The sequence below is a fragment of the Nerophis ophidion genome, linkage group LG03 (genome assembly GCF_033978795.1).
Source record: "Nerophis ophidion isolate RoL-2023_Sa linkage group LG03, RoL_Noph_v1.0, whole genome shotgun sequence".
Taxonomy (NCBI): Eukaryota; Metazoa; Chordata; class Actinopteri; order Syngnathiformes; family Syngnathidae; genus Nerophis; species Nerophis ophidion.
In genome coordinates this window covers 45920434-45945619 of record NC_084613.1, presented here as the reverse complement: position 1 = coordinate 45945619, position 25186 = coordinate 45920434, and the positions used below count along the sequence as shown (strand labels likewise).

Here is a 25186-nt window from a genome sequence, read left to right as displayed (position 1 = left end):
CTTGTTTTCATAATAAAATCTTTTTTTCTAGGTGTTGCTAATTTTTTTGATGTACAAATCTTAATTTAGGATGTTTTATCAAGTAAAATTTACCAGCTGCGTTGATGAATCATTTCAATAGTTGTTTGTATTTTTTTTCCTAAAAACTGTTGTTTTTTCTTCTATTTTGTCAGATCTTTTTTGCAGTGTTGCTCGTGGCTACCTGCAGTACTTATTACCTTTTGGCTGTCAAAGTGTACCCATTTAAGCAAAACATTATATCTGAATTATTGCATGTTTGTCTTGGAGTAAATTAAAGTTATAGTGCAAAAGAAAGACAGATTTCAGGGAATATTTAATTAAACCCTTCCCGTATTGAAAATCCTAATGGACGCAGATAGTGGCAATTCAATGAGCAGAGATGACAAATGTACACCATTGCAAATTATATATTTCACACCATAAATAGTCAATAACACAGAAGCAGGGAGTCCCTGTCTGTAGTCCTTCATTGAGAGAGCAATTGTGACACAGCGCTGAAAAGAACGAGGAAGAAAAGAAACACACATACCCGCCGAGTAACCAACATGGGGAAAGGTGGCGGGGTCACACCCGGTGATGTCGAAGTGATCAAGGTGAAGCATGCGTTACCTTTACAAACAGATCAGTGAACAATGAAAGGGAGGGTCGTTACAGTTCCGGGAGCTTCGGGGAGTGAGAAAATGGACGGCTCAGGTTGGGTCACAGACTTGTAAAGCGGCTTGAATCAGAAAAATATTGACAATATGATCATGAGGTAGTAGTCAGCAGGGCGCTGCATACTTTATTTTCAATGGCAACCTACTGGCCTGACTGAGGCTGATTGATTATTTACACACTTTAGCCTGCATTGTAAGACATGTTCAATTCCACAGCGAAAATAAAAGACAACCCCTTATTTTGTCCACTACAAAAAAGTACTTTTTTGTTAAAAAACATTTCCTTTATAATGCAGTTGCATTTTAACAAGCACAACATTTTTTTTCTTCTCTTGAGCAAAGTAATCTTAATCTGTTATACAGGTTACATGTGATTGGTTAGAGGAATTGAGTTATTGATGAGCATTAGAAATCCTTCCGTCAAAGCATGCTTTCAGCATGGTTTCAGTCACAAGTGGTCCCTGCAGCGAGTGGACAGTTCAAGTCGGGAGGTTTATTTGCGGGCGTTCTTCCCTCATAACGCTGTAAAACAGTATAGCAGCAACTAGATAAGTGCTAGCCATTGATACCGCAAGCATGACGGCCACTATAGCTTCGCTGTTTTCTACTCCTTTGATCGCCGTAACATATTTTTGGTGACAGCGCCACCGTTTATCACATCACATAAAAATCCGTGAAGAGTGCAAGTGTGCTGCACTGGACAAGAGCGTAATGCACACGGAGCTAAATGGAGCTTAAGATCTCCGTCTCCCAGCAGAGATGACACCTTGTAGTGACACATTGTTGGCCCGCTGTTACCCTTTGGAGCATGCTGACACTTTGTTTCTTGCATAGCTGTTCGCATGTGCACGCTCTCCCCGCGGAGCTCCGCCGCTGGGCGCTGGTGTTATTCAGTCAGCGGCGGCCACTGTGTCAACACGAGGGTCAAGAGGCGGGCCACGTGCACAACTACCTCCTCCAGGGTTAAAAATAAACCCGGTGTGAAGTGCTGCCGCCGCCACTCCTGCTCTGCACCTGCCGTTTACCTCGGTTCGGTCCGGGCTGTGAAAAACTGCCGACACAAGCTATTTAAAGTCGGGAGGTGTCTAAGATGGCGAGAGCAGATGCTGGGCACCTAGCTCGCAGTCTGTGCAAGGACCCCGCCACGGGCTTAAAGGGTTCCAAAATAGAGCGCTTGACATATGCGCCTCTGATTGTTTGAACATGAAATCTTCTGGCCTGGTGCCACTCTGCGTAAAGCCGATCGTCTTCCACCTAAAGCCTCAATCGGGCGTGCCGAGAGCATTAAACGGGACAGATTTGGGCCTTGATGGGTGAGGTGTGTGCACGTGTGACGCAGTTAAGCAAGCAGGCACGGCCTTCTGGCAACAGCAGCGACATAGCACATGAAAGATAGACGTTCCCACATCGTCATTTATTGCTGAGTCACTACAGAAGAAGGCTACCGACTACTGCCTGAGCTAGTTGGGTTAAACAAGCCTTCCGTTCTGAGACGGATCCACACTGCTCTTGAGAGGTACTGTAAATATCCCAGGATGGTTCACATTTAAGTCGGTTTCCCCCCCCTCCCCTAACTGCGAAAGCAAAGAGCCACCGCCATTAACAGACTTTAAACTGTACACTCAGTCTGGCAGTAATAAATATATACATGTCCCGGTCCAGTCCAGACAGAAACACACCACCTGCGCTGTCTTCAGAAGCAAGTGAGAGAAAGAAATACTTTCTCTTCTTACTGATGCTGAGCGACAGAAGGGCGCATGACCACCAACATTTAACAAAAACAAACAAAATTATTACTGTACATAGTATTTTATATATATTTTAAATTAATCTTCATCATTTTTATATTTATACTAATAACCCAGTTTTATCTTCTTTTTTTTTGGAGGCTGTCCCGATGGAGGAGTGAGGTCAGTCCGTGTGCTGAGGGTCTCTCCCTCCTTAAAGAGTCTCACTCTGCAGCAATCAGACCTTGGCCTCCAGCATCTCCAGGAAGAGTTTGTGCATGGGGACTTTGCCCTGCACCTTGATGCTGTAAAAGTGCTGCACAGCCTTGGTGGCCGTCTGCCTCAGCAAGGGCAGGGTCATGAGCAGCTTCCCCGCCCGCCGCGGGTCCTCCTGGTGCTGGCTGCTCTCGTAGTCCTGCAGGGCCTCGTGCAGAGCGTCCTGCAGCTTCTGGACCCCCTCCATGTCCTCTATGTGCATGGAGTCTGTCAGGGCCAGAAGATACATTTTAAAGATTGTAGTTTCCCTTTTAAGACAATGGTGATATATACAGTCGTGGTCAAAAGTTTAAATACACTTGTAAAGAACATAATGTCATGGCTGTCATGAGTTTCCGATAATTTTTACAACTCTTATTTTTTTGTGATAGAGTAATTGGAACACATACTTGTTGGTCAAAAAAAACCATTCATGAAGTTTGGTTCTTTTATGAATTTATTATTGGTCTACTGAAAATGTGACCAAATCTGCTGGGTCAAAAGTATACATAAAGCAATGTTAATATTTATTTACATGTCCCTTAGAAAGTTTCACTGCAATAAGGCACTTTTGGTTGCCATCAACAGGCTTCTGGTAAGCTTCTGCTTAAATGTATGATCACTCATCTTGACAAAATTGGTGCAGTTCAGCTAAATATGACATGGACTTGTTTCTTCCGCATTGTCCACACGTTTAAGTCAGGACTTTGGGAAGGCCATTCTAAGATCTTAATTTTAGCCTAATTTAGCCATTCCTTCACCACTTTTGACGTGTGTTTGGGGTCATTGTCCTGTCGGAACACCCAACTGCGCCCAAGCCCCAACCTCCAGGCTGATGATTTTTGGTTGTCCTGAAGAATTCGGAGGTAATCCTCTTTTTTCATTGTCCCATTTACTCTGTGTAAAGCACCAGTTCCATTGGCAACAAAATAGGCCCAGAGAATGACACTATCACCAACATGTTTGACGGTAGGATTGGTGTTACTGGGATTAAAGGCCTCACCTTTTTTCCTCCAAACATATTGCTGGGTATTGTGGCCAAGCAGCTCAATTGTTGTTTCATCTGACATCACATGGACAAAGATAAGACCTTCTGGAGGAAAGTTCTGTGGTCAGATGAAGCGAAAATTGAGCCATTTGGCCACAATACCCAGCAATATGCTCACAATACGAAGTTCCTGCAGTCCTGGGTTCGAATCCAGGCTCGGGATCTTTCTGTGTGGAGTTTGCATGTTCTCCCCGTGAATGCGTGGGTTCCCTCCGGGTACTCCGGCTTCCTCCCACTTCCAAAGACATGCACCTGGGGATAGGTTGATTGGCAACACTAAATTGGCCCTAGTGTGTGAATGTGAGTGTGAATGTTGTCTGTCCATCTGTGTTGGCCCTGCGATGAGGTGGCGACTTGTCCAGGGTGTAGACCGCCTTCCGCCCGATTGTAGCTGAGATAGGCGCCAGCGCCCCCCGCGACCCCGAAAGGGAATAAGCGGTAGAAAATGGATGGATGGATGGATGTTTGGAAGAGAAAAGGTGAGGCCTTTAATCAAGAACCAAACTTCATGAATGTTTCTTGTGACCAACAAGTATGTGCTCCACTCACTCTATCATAAAAAAATAAGTACAGATGTCCGATAGTATCGGTAGTCCGATATTATCGGCCGATAAAAGCTTTAAAATGTAATATCAGAAATTATCGGCATCGGTTTCTAAATTAACTTTTTAAAACACCGCTGTGTACACGGACGTAGGGTGAAGAACAGCGCGCCAATAAATCTTAAAGGCTTTACACATACACAAGTCAATGCAATGCATACTTGGTCAACAGCCGTACAGGTCTCACTGAGGGTGGCCGTATAAGCAACTTTACACTGTTACAAATATGCGCCATACTGTGAACCAAGACCAAACAAGAATGACAAACACATTTCGGGAGAACATCCGCACTGTAACACAACATAAACACAACAGAACAAATAACCGGAAACCCTTGCAGCACTAACTCTTCCGGGGCGATACAATATACACCCCGGCTACTCAACCCCGCCCACCTCAACCTCCTCATGGTCTCTTACTCTCTCAGGGAGAGCATGTCCCAAATTCCAAGCTGCTGTTTTGAGGCATGTTAAAAATAATAATGCACTTTGTGACTGACATTTTTTTCCATAACTTGAGTTGATTTATTTTGGAAAACCTTGATACATTGTGTAATGCATCCAGCGGGGGATCACAACAAAATTAGGCATAATAATGTGTTAATTCCACGACTGTATATATCGGTATCGGTTGATATCGGTATCGGTAATTGAGAGTTGGACAATATCGGAATATCGGCTAAAAAGCCATTACCGGACATCCCTAAAAATAAGAGATGTAGAAATCATTGGAAACTCAAGACAGCCATGACATTATGTTCTTTACAAGTGTATGTCAACTTTTGACGACGACTGTATATATTTTTGATGATTTACTGCAGTCAGTGCAGTGAACAAGCAAACATATTTTCAGTATATCTCACACACTGACAGGATAAGAATAGATCATAAAAACAACAAAAGTTTCTTTTTTTCTCTTTATCTCCTTACCAACTCTGTGTAGCCTATACAAATGACCTTTGACCTGCCAGACTAACACTCAGTGTTAACCCTGCTAACAATGACATGAAGGTGTGCTGATAGTGCACGTTGAACAGTCTCAGGACTCAGTCATAAGTAGGAGTGGATTTCTGAAATTGGTGCTGAAGAAAACGGCAATAACCAGTTCTAGCAAAAGATGAAGCAAGCGATGCCTCATTTCGGTTCTAAATTACACCTGTAACAAGTGCTTGCTGCTGTGCAACAAACGTCATGTAAGTAATGCAGCGTTCTGACTGAAGCATACACTGCATTAACAAACCTTAATTGCTGTGGATAGTCATTCTATAGTATTTAATTCAGGGCTGCATTTATTGATATTGATTATTTTAGTAATCAATTAGTTTGTTCGAATACTCGTGTAATAGGACAAAACACACTTTGACGGCGTGGCGTAGTGGGAGAGTGGCCGTGCACAACCCGAGGGTCCCTGGTTCAAATCCCACCTAGTACCAACCTCGTCACGTTCGTTGTGTCCTGAGCAAGAGACTTCACCCTTGCTCCTGATGGGTGCTGGTTGGCGCCTTGCATGGCAGCTCCCTCCATCAGTGTGTGAATGTGTGTGTGAATGGGTAAATGTGGAAGTAGTGTCAAAGCGCTTTGAGTACCTTGAAGGTAGAAAAGCGCTATACAAGTACAACCCATTTATTATTTATACGTAACAATTCGTATTTTAGGGAAAATGTTTGAAAGAAACTAAGATTTTTCTGATTGACAAACCCTTATTCTTTTTTCTAATGATTGCACATCATTAACATGTAAATTGCACATTAAATGTGTTCATTAATTAAATAAAAGAAAATAATAATAAAAAACTTTGTTTGCCGCCACCTACATCACGACACCCACACACTTGCACTCTCATGCGCGCTCCAGTGCAGCGGAACAGAAACTATGTCCGCATATTTGAGTTCCGGGAACTACATGTGGTCTGGATTTAATAAAGTTTTATCAAACAATTAATCGAAGTAACATAACATAAATTAAAGCTTTTTTCTAATCATATTAATTGATTCATAGTTGCAGCCCTAATTTTTTCACAATATGTTGCATGTCATGCTCGAGTTTTCCTCATCTTGCAGCCAACTCCTATGAGTGAGACTTCAGAGTGGCGGTCATCTAACAAGCTAACCTCCGTCTAACACTCTGGAGTTGGTGAGTAAATGACCGCCTCACCTGTCGTCTCACTTTATCCAACCACATGGGGCAATTAAAAGACAAAACAGATTTTGGACTGGGAGCCAAATTCATTGACTTGAACAAGGGTATTCCCTGAACATTGAGACATTTTTCACCCTGACAGATTTAAAGCCCGTGGCAGTAACTATAGAATAAGTGGTTAGGAAAAGTGGAAAGAATGGGGAGGGACATAGAGAAGAATATGTTATATAACAGAGCACGAGTGAGTGTATTTGATTCATATCATTTGGGCCACAAGTATGCAGGAGTCCATCTAACTTGAGGTGGGGTACACCCTGTAATGGTGGCCAGCCAATTGCAGAGCAGAGTAATAATGAGGGCTTTCAAAAATAATGACTTAACTCATGTAATTAATCACAAAAAAATATTGCAATAATCATATACAGTTGCAGAATAATCACACAATTGTTTTGAGTGCACTTGCTGCTTTGTCTCAACCAAGATGGTCCCCTGAAAAGCAGTGTGTGTTGTTGTACGGTCCTTGATCAAGTCAATGCATATATCAATGAAAGATGAGATGAGTGAGGAAACTCCAACTTGTGTGCTCTGTGACAAATTCCGCTTCAAAATACACCCTGGGACTTTTGGATATTACTGTTACCAGATTTACAGCAAATAAATAAATATTTAAATAATTAAATTATTATATTATATGAATATGTGTTAAATGATTTATAAATTATTAAAACATATTTTGTAAAACATTTGAAAAAAATGCCTCTATGACATTTTGACAAAACAATTGCATGTGTGTCCAAATATTGGGGTATTTTTTGTTAATTAATTTTTTTCGTACATTTTCTTTTAATTTAATGTATGCATGCAAGTAATTCACTGTTAAAAATCATGATGACTCACAATTAAAAAGTGTCAATTTGATTTTAAAATATACATAAATAAATAAATATATAACATTTACAAAAAAAATCATTTGACAGCACGAGTTAAGAACAGACCATTAATGAGAATTGGATTTGTATCATTAGGACAAAGAGGTTAGCAGAAGTCTATCCCAGCTGACTTGGGGGGAGAGGCAGGGTACACCCTGAACTGATTGCCGGCCAATAAAAAACCTGAGTATTTGTAATAATCAACATTGAAAATGTATGTATACCTATTCATTGTGTTCAAATCAGTGTTCTAAAACATAACATATCGGATGGCAGGGATATCTATCATAAACAAACACAAATGAAAAAAACAGAAAGGGAAGAAAATAAGGTCTTGTGTAGTCATTAGAGGAGGGATGGGTTTAAAAAAACAAATTTGAAGAAACAATTTCCTTGCAATCCATCAGTGAGCCAACGTCGATCTGATTGATAAACTGCTAATTACAAAATCAATGGCTATGAATTTTCACATCTGTCAGACAGGGAGGGGGGGGTTCCCTGGGGAAAGATTTCCCAGAGACCTTGTTCTAGCGTTGCGGACACCCTCCTCTTCCTCTTTACCCCCCTCACTCACCTCCTGACCAACGCTCGGCTGTCTAAAGTCAAAGCGCTTGCATCAGCATTTTCATTTTTCAGCCTGGACCAAACAAAGGGTGGAGGGAGGCGGCCCAGTGACCCGAGCATGCATTGATCAGAGGACGGGGGACAGGTCCTGCCTTCTCAAAAGGAGGCTGTCAATAGCAGCATGGAGTCTTCGCATTGGAACAAACGAGCTCTATCACGGCCTGATACTCGTTCCATTCCACTTAACACATTTTATTGACAGCCCCTCTGCGCCTAATGAAATGCTAAATTTATCTCCAGCGGCTCCTGTGCCCTGCAGCTACTGTTATGGAGATAGCGAAAGGAGAAATACCACAACACGGAAGGTGTTCAATTAAAAAGCTCTCTCTTCCATCCCTCTTTTTCGTGCACTGCCCTTATCTTCTCCCCATCTGTGCGGCTCACGCTCCAAACTAAAGGTTACGCGCTAAAACTCCTGGAAAAGTGAGAAATGTCATGTGGGAAACTGTTGGCCAATACTTCAACTTTATGGATGTTTCAATGTGTGGCCGGCATACTCATTGACCAAGTCAGAAAGTATTACACTCTAGCTTTTTTAATGATGCAACTTTCCCATTTACATTAAAGTAAATATATTGTGGTGCAGCAAAAAAGCTAACACCTTTGTGATGAGTTATGTGATCATTTAAAATCGAAAAATTGGTTTTGAAAAAAGCCAACATTTGTATTTTGTTGCTTCGATTATTTGTTTAATTATTAAAATATGCAAACATTGTTCACGCAAGACAGCTCCAATAGAGCACGCATGAGAGCGGCGCACCTATTGGTGATGTGGTGAGCAGAGTTCCAATAAAGAGACATGGATCAAAGAAAAACAACAACAAGTTGGAGAGCAAAGAAGACAAGAGTGAAGTGAATTATATTTATATGGTGCTTTTCTCTAGTGACTCAAAGTGCTTTAAATATTGAAACCCATTATCTAACTTACATTTAAAACAGTGTGGGTGGCACTAGGAGCAGATGGGTAAATTATCTTGCCCAAGGACACACTGGCTGTGACTAGGATGGCGGAAGCGGGGATCGAACTTGAAACCCTCAAGTTGCTGGCACAGCTGCTCTACCAACCAGGCCACACCACCCATAGTTGTTGCGATCATTTGAAAGTGAAAAATACAAACATTGTAGTAAAATGTTTGCACTGTCAAACGGAGCTGACATTTTACAGTAACACTAAATCAATGATGAATCTACGTTACCAGAAAGCATTTTGCATATTTAAGAACAGCTAACAAGCAGAAAAAAGGTAAACATCTATTTTGGTAGCCAACGCAGTCTTATATGTTTTGTAGGGGTGTAACGGTATGTGTATTTGTATTGAACCGTTTCGGTACGGGGGTTTCGGTTCGGTGCATAGGAATACCGAACAAGTTCAACACGTACATATGAAGTGGCCGCCTATGCTAAAGTCTTAACAAGCTGCTCCGCTCCGTTCTGCCTCCGTGTCTGTACACAGCACCCAGCATTGTCCCTCCCACACAACCATGTGGATTAACGTGGGCAGAATTATTATAGTGTTCCCAATGTTAAAAGGATCAAGCCATTGTTTACAAATTTGGTAAATAAATACCTCAAAAATTTATATTTTGTTGTTTTCTTACTGTACCGAAAATGAACCAAACCGTGACCTCTAAACCGAGGTACGTACCGAACCGAAATTTTTGTGTACCTTTACACCCCTAATGTTTTGACTTGCATATTTTTTCAAACATATGCGAGCATGTTTGTATGTTAATGCTCATGAGTTGTTTGCCCAAAAATCAAACACCACTCCTTCAATTATCATATTTTTCAGACCATGAGTGGGTTTTCATTTTCATACAGGAGGCCAACCGGATTATAAGGCGCATTAATGGGTGTCATATTATGACTATTTTCCTACATTTAAAACCCTTCCTTGTGGTCTACATAACATTGTAATGGTATTTTTTTTTTGTGACGATGTTGCATAAATTATGTTTTACAGACCATTTTCAAGAAGCTTTCTGACCGTATCTTGAGGATTAAGGACGTTTTCTGAGCGGCCTTATTTCCGTGGCTTCACTTTGACTGCGTCATTTCCCCGTCATCTTTTTTATACGTTTAGTTTTTAGCGCTTCTTCTGAGAGAAGTTAGAACACTATGTTACTTTATATCAGAAATGGCAATAGCGAAGGATGAATGCCCCACAACAAGAAGATAGAGAAAAAAAAGTGGCTTATTGAACACACCGCTGATTACAATGGTGGTCGTGCGCACATTCTTATGCAGATACCAAATACACCTCAGCAGGTACCAATAGGTGAAAAAAGTTGATTTTGCATAATAGGTTGAAACAAAACGGCAGATAGTGTCTCCTACTGACTACGGTAGCTGTAACGCGCCAACAATCCATTAAGCGGTGAGGCTTCATAGCTTATCAAAGTCTTACTTAAAACATTTTGAAAGATTTATTTAAAGCCGTGTGAAATGTTCTATATTTTCAATGAAACAACAAAGTTTTGGGCTTGCTTGCGTACGGGTACTTACTTGCGTCATTGATTGAACAGGCATCAGCCTGCAGTCCACAAGTATCTCTTATTTGTGACTGCCATCTACTGGTCACACTTATCATTACACCATATACCAAATAAAATTGATTTGAGGTCGGTAAGCACAACCAAAATTAATACGGACATTAGGCGTAATGTTCTATTCTTTTCTCCCATCCCCCGCCCCCTTGTTTACCTGTATGTCATCTTTTTTGTTAGGGGCGCTGGAAGCCGGCAGACCCATCAGCGATCCTGTTCAGTCTCCCTGTAATGTTTGTCTGATCTTGAATGGGATTGTGCTGAAAATTGTAATTTTCCTGAAGGAACTCTCCTGACGGAATAAATAAAGTACTATCTAATCTAATCTAATCTAATCTAAAGACCAATGTTGATTTTTGAGAAAATCAAAGGACTTACAGTCCGAAAAATACGGTAATACCTTTTCAAATGTGTATGTGTTCATTTTAATGTCATTCAATGTATGATACTTTATCAGAATATTGTGGTATTGTTAGGTTCTTTATTATATAATACCTGTCTTTTGGCCACACAGGTTTTATTTTTAAATATTGTAATGTAAGGTGATAAAAGTGAAAGTTCAATGTTTTGTGCAAAAAAAAATAAAGGTCACCAGAATAATATTTGTTTATTTCAACTATTTTCTCTAATAGACACGTTGAGGCTAGAACATTTGTTTTATTCAATTATTCAAACAATTTCATTGATAGATTACGCAATTACTAAAATAATCAATAGCTGCAGCACCTATATGCAAGTAAATCTAAAATAATTTATGAGATTATTACTGGTGATTTCAAATTAAATATGTATCTGTTTGGACACCTGCATTAGCTGACAAATTTATACAGTACCTTTTAAACAGAATAAGGAGTATTGTCAAATTAAAAAACAACCACCTCCTGACAACCAGCTGTGTGTGTGTGTGTGTGTCTTGATAATAGCCCACCTGAGTTGGCGAGGGCGATGGCCTTGAGTGTGACAAACTCCTCCTTCTCCACTTTGAGCTTCTTGTATTTGCGGACCAGCTGCAGGATGGAGACGTAGAGGTCGAGCAGCCCAGTCAGCCGCGAGTGCTCCTCATCCATGATGTAGTCTTCGGCATACACCAGCTCGTCCTCGTAGGGCAGCGAACGGAACACGATACTGAGGATGAGGATTTCCATCCAGGCGCTCTGCAGTAGACTCATTTGGTCTCCTAAAGATAGAGTTGAAAATCCTGGTAGGACAAAAGAGAAACAAACCTTCAGATTGACAGCAAATGTTACACCTTAATATAGGAACACATACAATTATCAATACTTAAAACTAATTCCCGGTTCAAGCTTTATCAAAATAATGAGGTTTTGCCTTGTCCTTTGTGAGTATTGGTTTCTTCTAACAGATTATAAAAATGGCAAAAAGGTAGGTAAAGACCTGAATCTGCATCAAATTACAAATATATTATTCATTACAAATTGAGGATTGTATCAAAAACAATGTTACACTGACATACAGTTGTACTCAAATTATTCAAACCTATTTGTTTTCAAATTTTAAAAACTTGCAATAAATCAGCAAAAAAAAAGCAATTCAACACATCTAATGTTACAAAGTATTAATTGTTTTTAAATAATCATATATAGAAAGTTGGTTTTAGGCCTGGGCTGATAATAAATTTTGCTGGACGAGTTATTGTCCCGCAAATTATTGTTGATTAATTATATTATTGTCTGCATTATTTTGAAACAAAATAAACACTAATGTAAACCTAATATATGATCATAGTGATCATTTAATGTGTTCCTTTAAGCGCAATAAACTATAATTTTGCATCATTGTTTTCATACTATTGTAATTGGAAGGACAATAACTTGTAATTATTCTGAAACAGTAAACAATAAAAATAGTTGTCATGTCTTTTATAAAAAAATAAACAAAAATCCATAGATATAGAGCATCTTAAAGTGCAGTGTTTCCCAAGTTAAACAAGTGGTAGAAAAATGGATGGATGGATGGAAAAACTGTCGGGTGTTTCGTTTTGTTTTCTTTTTTTTTGTTGCCATCACTTTCCAACAAATTTGAGAAATGTGTCCATGTTGATGGGGTCATTTTGCTCATTCGATTTGAAGTGAAAATATTCCAACACAGGGACGTTTGGCTTTGTAATCATCTTTTTTCCTCCTGAGTTTTGTAACCTTGTGATGCATTTCATAGGCGAGAAGCGACGAGCGAGTAGTCAGTAGCGAGTAGCTCTATCCGTGCATTCTACTGTAAGTGAGTAATCTAGCCATCTGGACAAAGATTGTGGATGACTGTCAAGAAGTTTTACTAACTCATTTAATTCTGCAATTTTATAAATGTGCTGAGGTGCTGAAAGCGATGCACAGAGTGAACTTTCTTAAACCCTGTTGGAAGGCGACAGAAAACAACAAAACACAAGGACCTGGCAATTCACCGAGTCATCAAAGTTATTGAGTTATTGTTCATTTATTGTTCAATGTTTATTTGTTTCTTATGTTTTATGTCGCAGACCAGCTCAAAATTGAATAAATTGGGGGAATTGTTTTTTTTTACGCCAACTAACTCATTCAGAAGGCCGGAACCCCATAATTTGGAATTAAAAAACAAACAAACAAATATAGCTTCATTGAAAGCCATGTTTTCCAAACGGTATGCCAACATATTGTTAATAAGCCAACATCCCAGTCTTTTATGCTAACCCAGTTATCTAACAAATCCAGCAAAGAAAACAAGCAAACAGAGCCACCCATTAGAACACATTGCCTAAATTTAAATGCGCACAGGAAGCCCCTCTTTGAAGCAGGTGTCAGGGTGCTTGAGTGGGCTTTACTGCGGGCAAGGACAGTATATCGGTGCAAAGGTCTGAGATGCACAAAGCCAGGTGGTTACCCCATGTATCCTGTCATACTTGTGCCTCTGAGCGAGGGGGATTAGCGCTGGGATGAGTTCTCATTGGAGGGGTTGAGGACGTGACATTCACATGAGAAGAAGGTGGCAAAAGGGCGCATGCAAGCAACGTTCACAAAGTTACACAAACCAAGAAAGGAGACGCATGCAATTAACAAAAACACACCTACAGGAAGTACATAGGGTCACATGGTGGAAGCCCGGACTCAAGACTAATCACAGCAGCTGGATGGGCTCAGATGGGCTCAGATGCATCAAAAGAGTCACTTATTTCCTCTTCAACACCTCAGAATAGAACTTTATCTATAGAACACATAGTTAAGCTGTGACAAATTCAAACAAATAAAAAATAGAGAAAGCTCTTTTGGTCTATTTCCCCTGAAACCAGGCAGCAATAAACTGTCAAAGTACCTCACACACACACACACACACACACACACACACACACACACACACACACACACACACACACACACACACACACACACACATACACACACACACACACAATGCCCAACCCTCCCCTCCACCCCACCATCGCCTCTTGTGCCTGCGGGCGGCCCATTCTGACAGCATATTAGGCTCTCCGGCTCCACCCATGATTAACATGATTGCTTTTACAAGTTGCTGTTGCCATGCCACCTGCCACTGCGTGATTAAGAGGCGATAGATTACAGTATTGACCGGGGCCGCTCAACACATCTACGCCCCGCGTTTTCTCTGAAATATAAATGATCGCACTTGGGGGCCGCCACCAGCCCCGGTGTTTATCTCCTCCTGCCGGGACAGCGAGGAACGCACACACACACACACACACACACACACACACACACACACACACACACACACACACACACACACACACACACACACACACACCGAAATAAAAGCCATGATGGGCAAGCAGCAGAAAAAGAACCACAACTCGGCAGAGTGGTACCTGTGTTCAATTCCCCTTATCGTGGTGATGACCACTGCAGGGGGAGAGCCGCAGGATACATTAATTAAGAGATTGTGATCAGAAAGTGCGGGCCATCACAATTTGAAGGGGAATCAATAGTCAGTAGAATAGACTGCTAACAGTCCAGCTGGACTGGTCACAGGACTGGAAAATGTCCGGCCCAATTTGAACCAGCAAGACAAAAGCTGAAAGCACTCAAAACACGCCACTATTATCAGTGGAGGCAATAAGCCATACGCCAATAAATGCATGTTGAAATGCTTTGATGTGTTATTTCCTTGTCTGCATCCGTGTCCATTAAGGTAGACAGAATGTGGACCGGCCAGAGGGAAACTGTCATCCACACAGGCGCCTTCTTGATTGCTGCATCAGGTTGGCATCCCAATCACAGGAAAAGCACCGTCGAGCCTTTTAATGCCAAAGAGGGCTGAAGCGGAACTAAAGCAGCGCTCCAAATGTGACAGCCCGTGTGAAGGCCTGGTGCGGGTCTTGTTGAGGAGAGTTGCTCTGATACCGCGCACACACACACCCCTCAGCCATATACACACACCGCCCAGCAGCCTACAATTACCTTTGACGCTAAAAGTCCTTAAATTTAATCTGCTGTTGTGAGATGGAGATGTGGTGTTTTCCTGCTGCTCCGTACGTTCTCTTCAGGGCCTAAATTATCGCTCCAAATGGGATCTCGTGTCGTTGCCTCGCCTTTTCCACTCAATTTAATCGAGTAATGAAGTGACTTCCCGACTCCGCAGGTCACAAAGCGCTCCGGCCGCCGCACTCTGAAGGTGGCCCGGTTAAGTGCCGCCAGAGTGGGTGATTTCCGCTAATGAAATATCAATATTTACATCTTCATTTCCAGCCCAGTGCCTATTGTGGGGTTCCACTAAACATGACACAATATTGACCAAATCAGAGAAGCCTGTCTGCACACTTGAAGGGGCTTTCCACTCCACTGCTGAGTGCACTGGCACATTTCACACACAGCGATTAGGGTTGCGCGATACAGACAATATACGCTATAAAACATATACATTTAGATATAGGAACTATTAATACCATTGTTATATCGTGAAAATGCATGTTGCTGACACAGATACAAAAGGGAGAACGGACACATTTCGGCTTAAAAACTAATGATAACACTGAAAGACCCTCAGGAAGATTTGCTTTAAAACATGGCTAGCTCGCTAGTGCCTAACGTCCATCTGCCGTCGGTAATGTTTTATCTGTTTTTAAATCACTAATCCTGGTTTCCATGGCGACACATACATTATGTTTCTTACAATTATCATCCTTGCAGGACGAGGAATCGCTAAACATGCTTCACTACACACCGTGGCTCACCGGCGTCAAAACTTAAAAAAACACAATTGGTGGATCTACATCTAACATCCACGGTAATGATATCAAGTACAAGCCCGTATCTAGTCGATACAACTATGATTAGGTCGATAGTTTTTGGCATCACAACATCTTCCTTCGTTTTAAAAAAATTTACATTAAGTTCATTACCTCAGGAAATATGTCCCTGGACACACGAGGACTTTGGATATGACCAATGTATGATTCTGTAACTACTTGGTATCGGATTGATACCCAAATTTGTGGTATCATCCAGAACTAATGTAAAGTATCCAAACAACAGAAGAATAAGTGATTATTACATTTTAGCAGAAGTGTAGATAGAACATGTTAAAAGAGAAAGTTAGCAGATATTAATAGTAAATAAACAAGAAGATTAATAATTCATTTTTATCACTTATCCTTAATAATGTTAACAAAATAATAGAATGATAAATGACACAATAAGTTACTGAATGCGTAAGCAGACTATTTATGAGCCTTTGTTTGTTTACTTACTACTAAAAGACAAGTTGTCTACTATGTTCACTATTTTATTTAAAGACTTAACCGCAAAAACAAACATATGTTTAATGTACCCTAAGATTTTTTTGTTAAAATAAAGCCAATAATGCAATTTTTTTGCGGTCCCCTTTATTTAGAAAAGTATCAAAAAGTAACGAAATAATTTTAGTACCGGTAGCAAAATATTGGTATCGTTACAACACTTGTCCCTCATCAATGCAAATTAGGCAATCCTGGCCTTCATGGCAGTAAATTAACTAAGTGTTTTACATGCATCATTATCACTGGAGAACAAAGAGTACCTAAACATGATACACGACACACTGTATGAGAATATGCTAGCCGCTAAGCGCATGTGGGTAGACTAATACAAATTCACCAGTAACAATACCAATTGGAATATCATTATATGGTCAATACTTTAAGATATTTTTTTACTATCCAACAAATCTTTTGTTGTTTTGTTATTGTTTACAAACTCAACAAATAGGTCCCTGACTACAAGAGGGCTTTAAAAGAGAGAAAAAAAACCCCAGAAACATTTAAGTCAGAACCAGTAGCAGGAAATAATTTTATATTTACATAATTCATCGCCATCCTGTGTCATTTATTGATCTTCAAAATTGTAAGTATCATTATCAACATCAGTATGACCAATAGTGCCCCTGTAACTACTTGGTAGTGGATCAATACCCAAATTTGTAGAACAGCCCAAAAACTAATGTAAAGTATCCAGACAACAGAAGAATAACAGTAAATAAGCAAGTAGCTTTGGAGAAAATAATACAACCAGAAAATATGCAATATGTTAGTGCATAGGCCAGCAGCCAAATTAGGAGCCTTTGTAACCTGTTTTTATGCAGTTCCGTTAACATTTATATAACAAATAATATGTTGTGATGTATATCGCTGCAATGTATATCACAAAATAGATTTTAGGTCATATCGCCCATCACAACAGCCATAATTATAATGATAAATAGATAGATAGATGGATGGATAGATAGATAAATGGATAGATGGACGGACGGACGGACAGACAGACAGACAGACAGACAGACAGACAGACAGACAGACAGACAGACAGACAGACAGACAGACAGACAGACAGACAGACAGACAGAAAGACAGACAGACAGACAGACAGACAGACAGACAGACAGACAGACAGACAGACAGACAGACAGACAGACAGACAGACAGACAGACAGACAGATAGACAGACAGACAGACAGACAGACAGACAGATAGATAGATAGATAGATAGATAGATAGATAGATAGATAGATAGATAGATAGATAGATAGATAGATAGATAGATAGATAGATAGATAGATAGATAGATAGATAGATAGATGGATGGATGGATAGATAGATAGATAGATGGATAGTACTTTATTGATTCCTTCAGGAGCGTTCCGTCAGGAAAATTAAAATTCCAGCAGCAGTGTATAGAATTGCGGTTGAATTTAAAAAGTAAAAAGTAAATAATTGGAGTATAAATGGAAATACAATAGAAAATATTACAATAACAATAAAAATAAAAAGCAACAATAAGATTCCAAATATCCATCCATTTTCTACCGCTTGTCCCTTTTGGGGTCGCGGGGGGTGCTGGAGCCTATCTCAGCTGCATTCAGGCGGAAGGTGGCGTACACCCTGGACAAGTTGCCACTTCATCGCAGGGCCAACACAGATAGACAGATAACATTCACACACTAGGGCCAATTTAGTGTTGCCAATCAACCTATCCCCAGGTGCATGTCTTTGGAGGTGGGAGGAAGCCACGCAGTCACGGGGGGAACATGCAAACTCCACACAGAAAGATCCTAAGCCATTGAACTCAGAACTATTTAGGACCTTCGAATTGTGAGGCAAATGCACTAACCCCTGTTCCACAGTGCTGATAACAGTAAAAATAAGAAAACAACCAGAGAAACAAGGCAGTAGTGACCATGTTATGAAAATGTATTGCACTGTTATTGCACTGTTAATTGCACAATTTTTTGTTGCAGTTTATTTCAGTATTGTTATTGTTTTGCATCCCCTGTTATCCTAGTACCCCCTTGCCCCCCAGAGAGGAGTTGTACATTATGATGGCGTTTGGGACAAAGGAGTTTTTTTAGTCTATTAGTCCTGCACTTGGGATGAAGATAACAAAGCATGCATTTCTTTTTGAAAGAGATCAACATTTAAAACATGTTCATGACTGCCACTGACATTCACTTGCATCAGAGTACAAAACTCATTACAGCTGACAGAATTCAACTGCATCGTTGCTCAAAAGGTAGCATCAACGGAAGCCAAAATAAAAACATCATCTCTGCCTTTATCTTTCCATAGGGCCTCAACGGGAGGGGGCAGCCCAAACCCACAGACGGCTGCCTCCCACCTCCAATAGAGATTAATCAGAGCCAGAGCATGGTACATTCCAAAATGAAATGCTGGAGATTTTCTGTTGAGCTGGAGTTCATATTCTATTAATTTATTATTGTTTCTCACTCCCCGAGGGCCATTAGCGCAGGTAATAAAAAGAGATGTAATTACGAGGCACGGTGGCCCCTTCCAGCTGCAGCCCCCTCGTAACTCACCCTCAATCAGACAACAGAGCGGACCGGGCAAACGGGAGGGAGGGAAGGTAAAAAAAAGAAAAAAAAGGTAGCAGCTGAGAGAGGAAGGAAGAAAGCTGGAGGATAAAAGAGAGGAGAAGATAGGAGGCAGAGAGGAAGCAGATAAGGACGAGGGAAAAGGAGCAGGAGCAGGAGCAAGAAGTGAAAAGGAAGCAGGAGATAGACTGTCATTCTGGCTGGACAGAAGACTGATCTATCATGGCCAGCTATCAGAAGGACAAGCAGACCCTGAAGACTTGCGCCCAGCGGCAATCTCACCTCAGCCAAGTCAAATGCTCTCTGGGCTCCAGTTGGAGTCAAACTGCCTCTAACTGGACCCCAGAGACCCCACTGCCCCTCATCCTAAAACCGAGCAAAGGGCTCATGCTGCAAAACGCTTTGTCTGCATCTAAGCTTTGCATTTCAGATAACACTTACAATAAAATGTATGCATTTTATTCATATAGAACCCTCTAATCATACCAGGTGATACATTATGCTAGAATATGTATGACCAATATGAATCCTCCTGAATTAACATGTTCACATCAGGTTAATAAATTGCAGCAAATAGTCGACAAACATGCACATGCAACACGGACACTACAAACTTTCCCTGGACAATGGACCCTAATGCTGTTATCATAATGAACATTTGTTGAAATAGTGGAAGAATGAATAAAATAATCCTGTTTTTTTCAGCATCACTGCACTCTTTTTAGGAGACTCAGCTTCTCTCAAGGTGATAACCACCCCATTAGCCCAGGATAAGTATTTGAAGAATGGGTGATTTGGCCTGTGAACATTATGGGGTGGAAGGACGTTAAATACAGTAATCCCCTTGTTTTAATCTGCACCCCATGATCTTTCGACCCTGGTATGGAAGTCTTTAGCCCTCCCCAGGGCTGGACTGCTCAATCCTGGTGTTGGATATCTGTGAAGCTCTCAAAAAATAGCCTTTAATCATTGCCATAATTATACATAATTTATCTCTGCGGCCATGAAGGAGCACAGCTTAATGAGGGATGAAGATGTGTTGACGATCCCTAAAAGGCATACTGCCATGCTCAATTTGACAAGCTTCAGGTTTAAACATTTTAAAGGGACAATAAAAAAAATTGATTTTTAATAAAGAATAACTATGGATGGATAATTTAATATTTATACTATTAGTTACTTTTACTGAATGGAAAATAAGTAAACATGTACTTTCTCTGCATTACTTGAGACAATATTTAATTAATACATGTATTTCAAACTGTGCTACTCACAGAAAATTGGGAAGGGGGGTTTCTTTAAAGACATTTTTCAAGGGGTCGGGGGCTTTATTTGTTCATCCATCCATCTGTTTTCTGCTGCTTGTCCCTTTTGGGGTCGCGGGGGGTGCTGGAGCCTATCTCAGCTGCACATAGGCGGAAGGCGGAGTGCACCTTGGACAATTCGCCACCTCATCACAGGGCCAATACAGATAGACAGACAACATTCACACTCACATTCACACACTAGGGCCTATTTAGTGTTGCCAATCAACCTGTCCCCAGGTGCATGTCTTTGGAGGTGGGAGGAAGCCGGAGTACCCGGAGGGAACCCACACATTCACGGGGAGAACATGCAAACTTCACACAGAAAGATCCCGAGCCTGGGATTGTACTCAGGACTACTCAGGACCTTCGTATTGTAAGGGACATGCATTAACCCCTGTACCACCGTGCTTTATTTGTGCCCATGAAATTTCATAATGATATTAAATAATATAGTGAATGCTTTAAAGTAATTGTACCTGAATAAAATGTTACAATATTTTATGTAATATAGATAACATTATTAATATGTACTCTATTTTATTATGACCTACAGTAGGTCACAAAAATTAACAATATGTCTTGGTCCCTTTCTTTTTTGGACACTTCTTGGCTGTGTTAGTCCAAGAAATAATTAATCCAATTTAAAAACATTCTGTCCACAAGATATCTTTATTACTCCCTTTCTGCAGAAAGGCTGCAAGAATGTGTCGATTTTGTCGACAAAAATCAATTATAAAATGTAGCCGCTTCCCGCTTATACACTGATCAGGCGCTCTGCGTAGGTCATGAAGAAGCGCATTTCAAATTTAAATGAATGAATGAGTGCTTCATGTGAAAATTTACCGAAAATATATTTTTAGCCACTTCCACATTGACGATAAGAATATCAGTGATGAAGCTGATATTAGCCTTAGCCTTACAAGACTAATGCTAGTCAAGGTTTGATCACAGATCGGAGCTCACTGGAAGGTTTACATATTGGAACCTCCATTTATGAATGCTTCGATTTGCGACCTTTTCGGTCTACAAACTTTTAGATCAAGCCAAATATACCTCTGTGTGCAAACCATGTCTTGGCGTACCAACGCTCAATTTATTTATTTATAGGAGGGTCATCTGTTTTTCCTCTTTGCGGATTAATTCACACGATGGTCAAGCAGCTTGAATGTAGCATTAAAACAAGTGAGAGTGAGTGTAGTTTGAGCAGAAAATGCTGTATTGCTATTCTGTTCCTGGGTGTTCCGATTGTTCAAATAAAGAAAAAAAGAAATAGCTTTCATAGAGTCCCGAAAGAAGTGGCTCATTAAGGTAATAAAGTCAGGAAAAAACAAAAGTTCGCCTAAGGAAATGGCTCTTATATATACCACTTTCATCATCTTGTGGAATACAAACGGACCGCTTGTGTCTGCACCGATAACTTTGTAAAATGTCTGTTTGAACATTTGATTTGTTTGAGAAACTTTCTATGATGCAATTGAGTTTTTCTATACTATATTAGAAATGTTTGATAGAAGTTAATGTAAAGGAAGGACACTAGCTCACATTAGTTGGTTATTTTGTGGTTGCTATGCCTAAATATAACTACGAAACCGGTTTGTGCAAATAAAATAGCGTCATGTTAAGTCTTAGTAATAAATATTGTGATTGTTGGTCCAATCCAATGTATTTTTTTCACAGAAGAAACTAAAAGCTTAGTTGTTGACCAGGAAAGCCAAGTGCTTTATTTTACACGGATGACCACATTATAGCGTCTTTGTTGATATTTGTTGGCATCGAGAAAATATCCTTAATAGTATTAATAAACTAGATGAATTAATCTCTCGTAGGCTCAACAGCATATACTATATCTTCATATTCCTAGCAAAGATTCATGCTAAACAACAGGGACATTTAAAGCTAAATATTAAGACAAAATATGAACTTAACACCATAAAAATAACTGCAGAAAAAAAATTGTTGATGAGACTAATATTTGTAGCAAAAAATCAACTGCTAACAAACTTATCCTTTTTGTCATTAGCGTCACAATCACAGCAGCACCATACTTAATCAGATACGTTACTTACCAATGCACGGATAAGTCCAACTTTGTCTTTCACAGACTTATACTTAATTTGTGGACCCCTCAGATTTTTTTTTCTCTAAATACCATAAGTGTCAAGTGCAGTGAGTTAGCATTAACCTCTTGGTGATGCTAAATTATTTAAATCTTTAAAAAATATATTTTTTCTTAAGAGTTAAAAATCCACTCCATCCTATTTAAAATATTTTTTTCGTGATCACTTTTATATTTGCCTGTAAACCTTTCAAAATAAGCCTAAATCTACACCGATTCAGGTAAATTAACAATAGCTTAATGGGGCTTAGACTATCACCTGCCTGTAGGTCACGTGAATGCAACCCACCTATTCATTTATTCATTTTGTGTGCTGCTGGAAGTCCTATGTGGGCTGCCATGTTGATGACATCACTTCCTGTAAACGCGGTCATGGCCAATACGTCACATCCTTTTTACATATGTGCGAGGGGTACATAATGGTGGCGGCGGCGCCAATGTTACACAGATTAGCTCAAAATATGAAAGAAACAAGTAAACAGTTGCAACATTAAAAAAAAGGACGGTTTTATCCTTGCTGACTTTGCCAAAGGAGTATAACATTTTCGCAAGGACAGAAAGAAAGTGCAAGACCAAGTCGAAAAGCTGTTGCTCATGTGAATAAACAAAAAACAACTAGCAGGTAGGGATGATTTTCTAAAACCGGTTCTCCCGATTGTTCGATAAGAAAAGAACCGATTCCATGGATTCAAATCCCTTTTTGAGATTGGCTCCTGTTATCGAAGCCACTATAGTAAAGAAAAAGATTTGGTTCTTTATACGAATCCCTTCGAACGAATCCCGTGTCACAGGAAATGTCCTGTGACACGTCAAAGGTAATGACGTAGCTCAGTCATTCGGCGGCAGATACAGAAGCAGCAATAACAATGGACCGAAAAAAACGCTCCAAAGCATAGCTTTATTTTTACCAAGAAATACGACGAGCAAATTGCTAAATCTGGAATTATTGCCAGGCTTCGCTTTCCTGTAAGTGGAGCAGTACAACAAACATGTTGAAACATGTTCAGGCCGCACATAACCTGAAGGCTAGAGAAACGTGTCGTGGCTTCGACACATGGAGAAGCAGCGACAGAGATGACGAAGCACGCCCCTCTTCCTCTGCTTTAACCTGCAGTCCCAGTGATAGTGCCGGTGAGTAACAAATGTTAACTGTTGCCGGTTGATTTCCATATATGCTCAATTGTAGCCTTTAGGCTAAAATAACGTTACCTCTTATGTCAACCAGAACTGCAGTAATGTTAGCTGGACTAACGTTACCTAATTATAGTCAGTGGCTAATGGTAACGTTAACGTTATCCTTTTTGTATGTGTCTGATAACGTTAACGGTATCTTGTAGCCTACACACCACTCCAGAGTTTGCAGGTCTGTCTAATAAACTAGTGCTTGCAAGATGTGAATTAAAGGCCTACTGAAATGAGATTTTCTTATTTAAACGGGGATAGCATGTCCATTCTATGTGTCATACTTGATCATTTTGCGATATTGCCATGTTTTGCTGAAAGGATTAAGCAGAGAACATCGACGATAAAGTTTGCAACTTTTGGTGCTGATAAAAAAGCCTTGTCTTTACCGGAAGTCGCAGACGATGACGTCACAAGGGTGAGGGCTCCTCACGTCCTCACATTGTTTTTAATGGGAGCCTCCAGCAGCAAGAGCTATTCGGAAAATAAAAAACAACAATTTCCCCATTTATTTGAGCGACGATGAAAGATTCGTGGATGATATTGATAGCGAAAGACTAGAAAAAAAAAAAAAAAAAAAAAGTTAAAAAAAAAAGGCGATTGCATTGGGAGGGATTCAGGTGTTTTTAGACACATTTACTAGGATAATTCTGGGAAATCCCTAATCTTTCTATTGTGTTGCTAATGTTGTAGTGAGATTAAATAGTACCTGATAGTCGGAAGGGTGTGTCCACGGGTGTCTTGAGGCCAGTGTCTGAGGGAAATCGACGGCAGATACAAGGACGACGCAAACTCCACAGATCTCCGGTAAGAGGCGACTTTTTAACACAATTTTCTCACCGAAACCTGCCGGTTGACAAGTGGTCGGGAACCATGTTCACTTGACCGCTCTGATACCTAGTAAAACTTAAAATCCGGGAATTTTAAACAAGGAATCACCGTGTGTTTGTGTGGCTAAAGGCTAAAGCTTCCCAACTCCATCTTTCCACTTTGACTTTTCCATTATTAATTGAACAAATTGCAAAAGATTCAGCAACACAGATGTCAAGAATATTGTTTAATTGCGTGATGAAAAGAGACGACTTTTAGCCGCAAATAGTGCTGCGCTAATATTTCCTGAGAGTCCGTGACGTCATGCGCACGCGTCATCATTCCGCGACGTTTTCAACAAGAAACTGCGCGGGAAATTTAAAATTGCAATTTAGTAAACTAAAAAGGCCGTATTGGCATGTGTTGCAATGTTAATATTTCATCATTGATATATAAACTATCAGACTGCGTGGTCGGTAGTAGTGGGTTTCAGTAGGCCTTTAAGATAATGTTAACATTATCCTATTCCAGATGATGACATTCATGACAGCCAGAGTGACCAAGGCAGTGATTGCTCTGTTTATTCTATTTTTTTCTTAAAAAACAAAAGTGAGCCTTTGTTAAACCAAGTATTGTGTTTTTTTCCAAATACAACAACCTATCTGGATTCGATAAGAGAATCGATAAGGAAATCGGTTTGATAGGAGGATTTGATAATGGCATTCAAATTGATCATTTCTTAACACATATCATCCCTACTAGCAGGAAATAGTTTTTCCGAGACAATAATTTGTTCGAAATGTATATGGCTACTTGATGTCCAAAAGCAAGGAAGAACAATTTAAGGCGAGCGGTGGTGGTTGGGAAAGTTTAAAAAGAGGAGCCGACATTCACTGTGTGATG

The 25186-nt window shown here is 40.2% G+C and overlaps 1 protein-coding gene across 5 annotated transcripts in view; it reads right to left on the bottom strand.

The window, feature by feature from the left end:
- Positions 1 to 321: 321 nt before the first annotated feature.
- esrrb (estrogen-related receptor beta) overlaps positions 322 to 25186 on the bottom strand; it is an 84087-nt gene continuing 59222 nt past the window's right edge. For all 5 annotated transcript variants that reach the window (XM_061895384.1, XM_061895383.1, XM_061895380.1 and 2 more), the window contains 2 exons: positions 11475 to 11744; positions 322 to 2887 (listed from right to left, as the gene is read on the bottom strand). In XM_061895384.1, coding sequence (XP_061751368.1) covers positions 2643 to 2887; positions 11475 to 11744 — 515 coding nt within the window. In that variant the 3' untranslated portion in view covers positions 322 to 2642. The remainder of the gene's footprint in view (positions 2888 to 11474; positions 11745 to 25186) is intronic.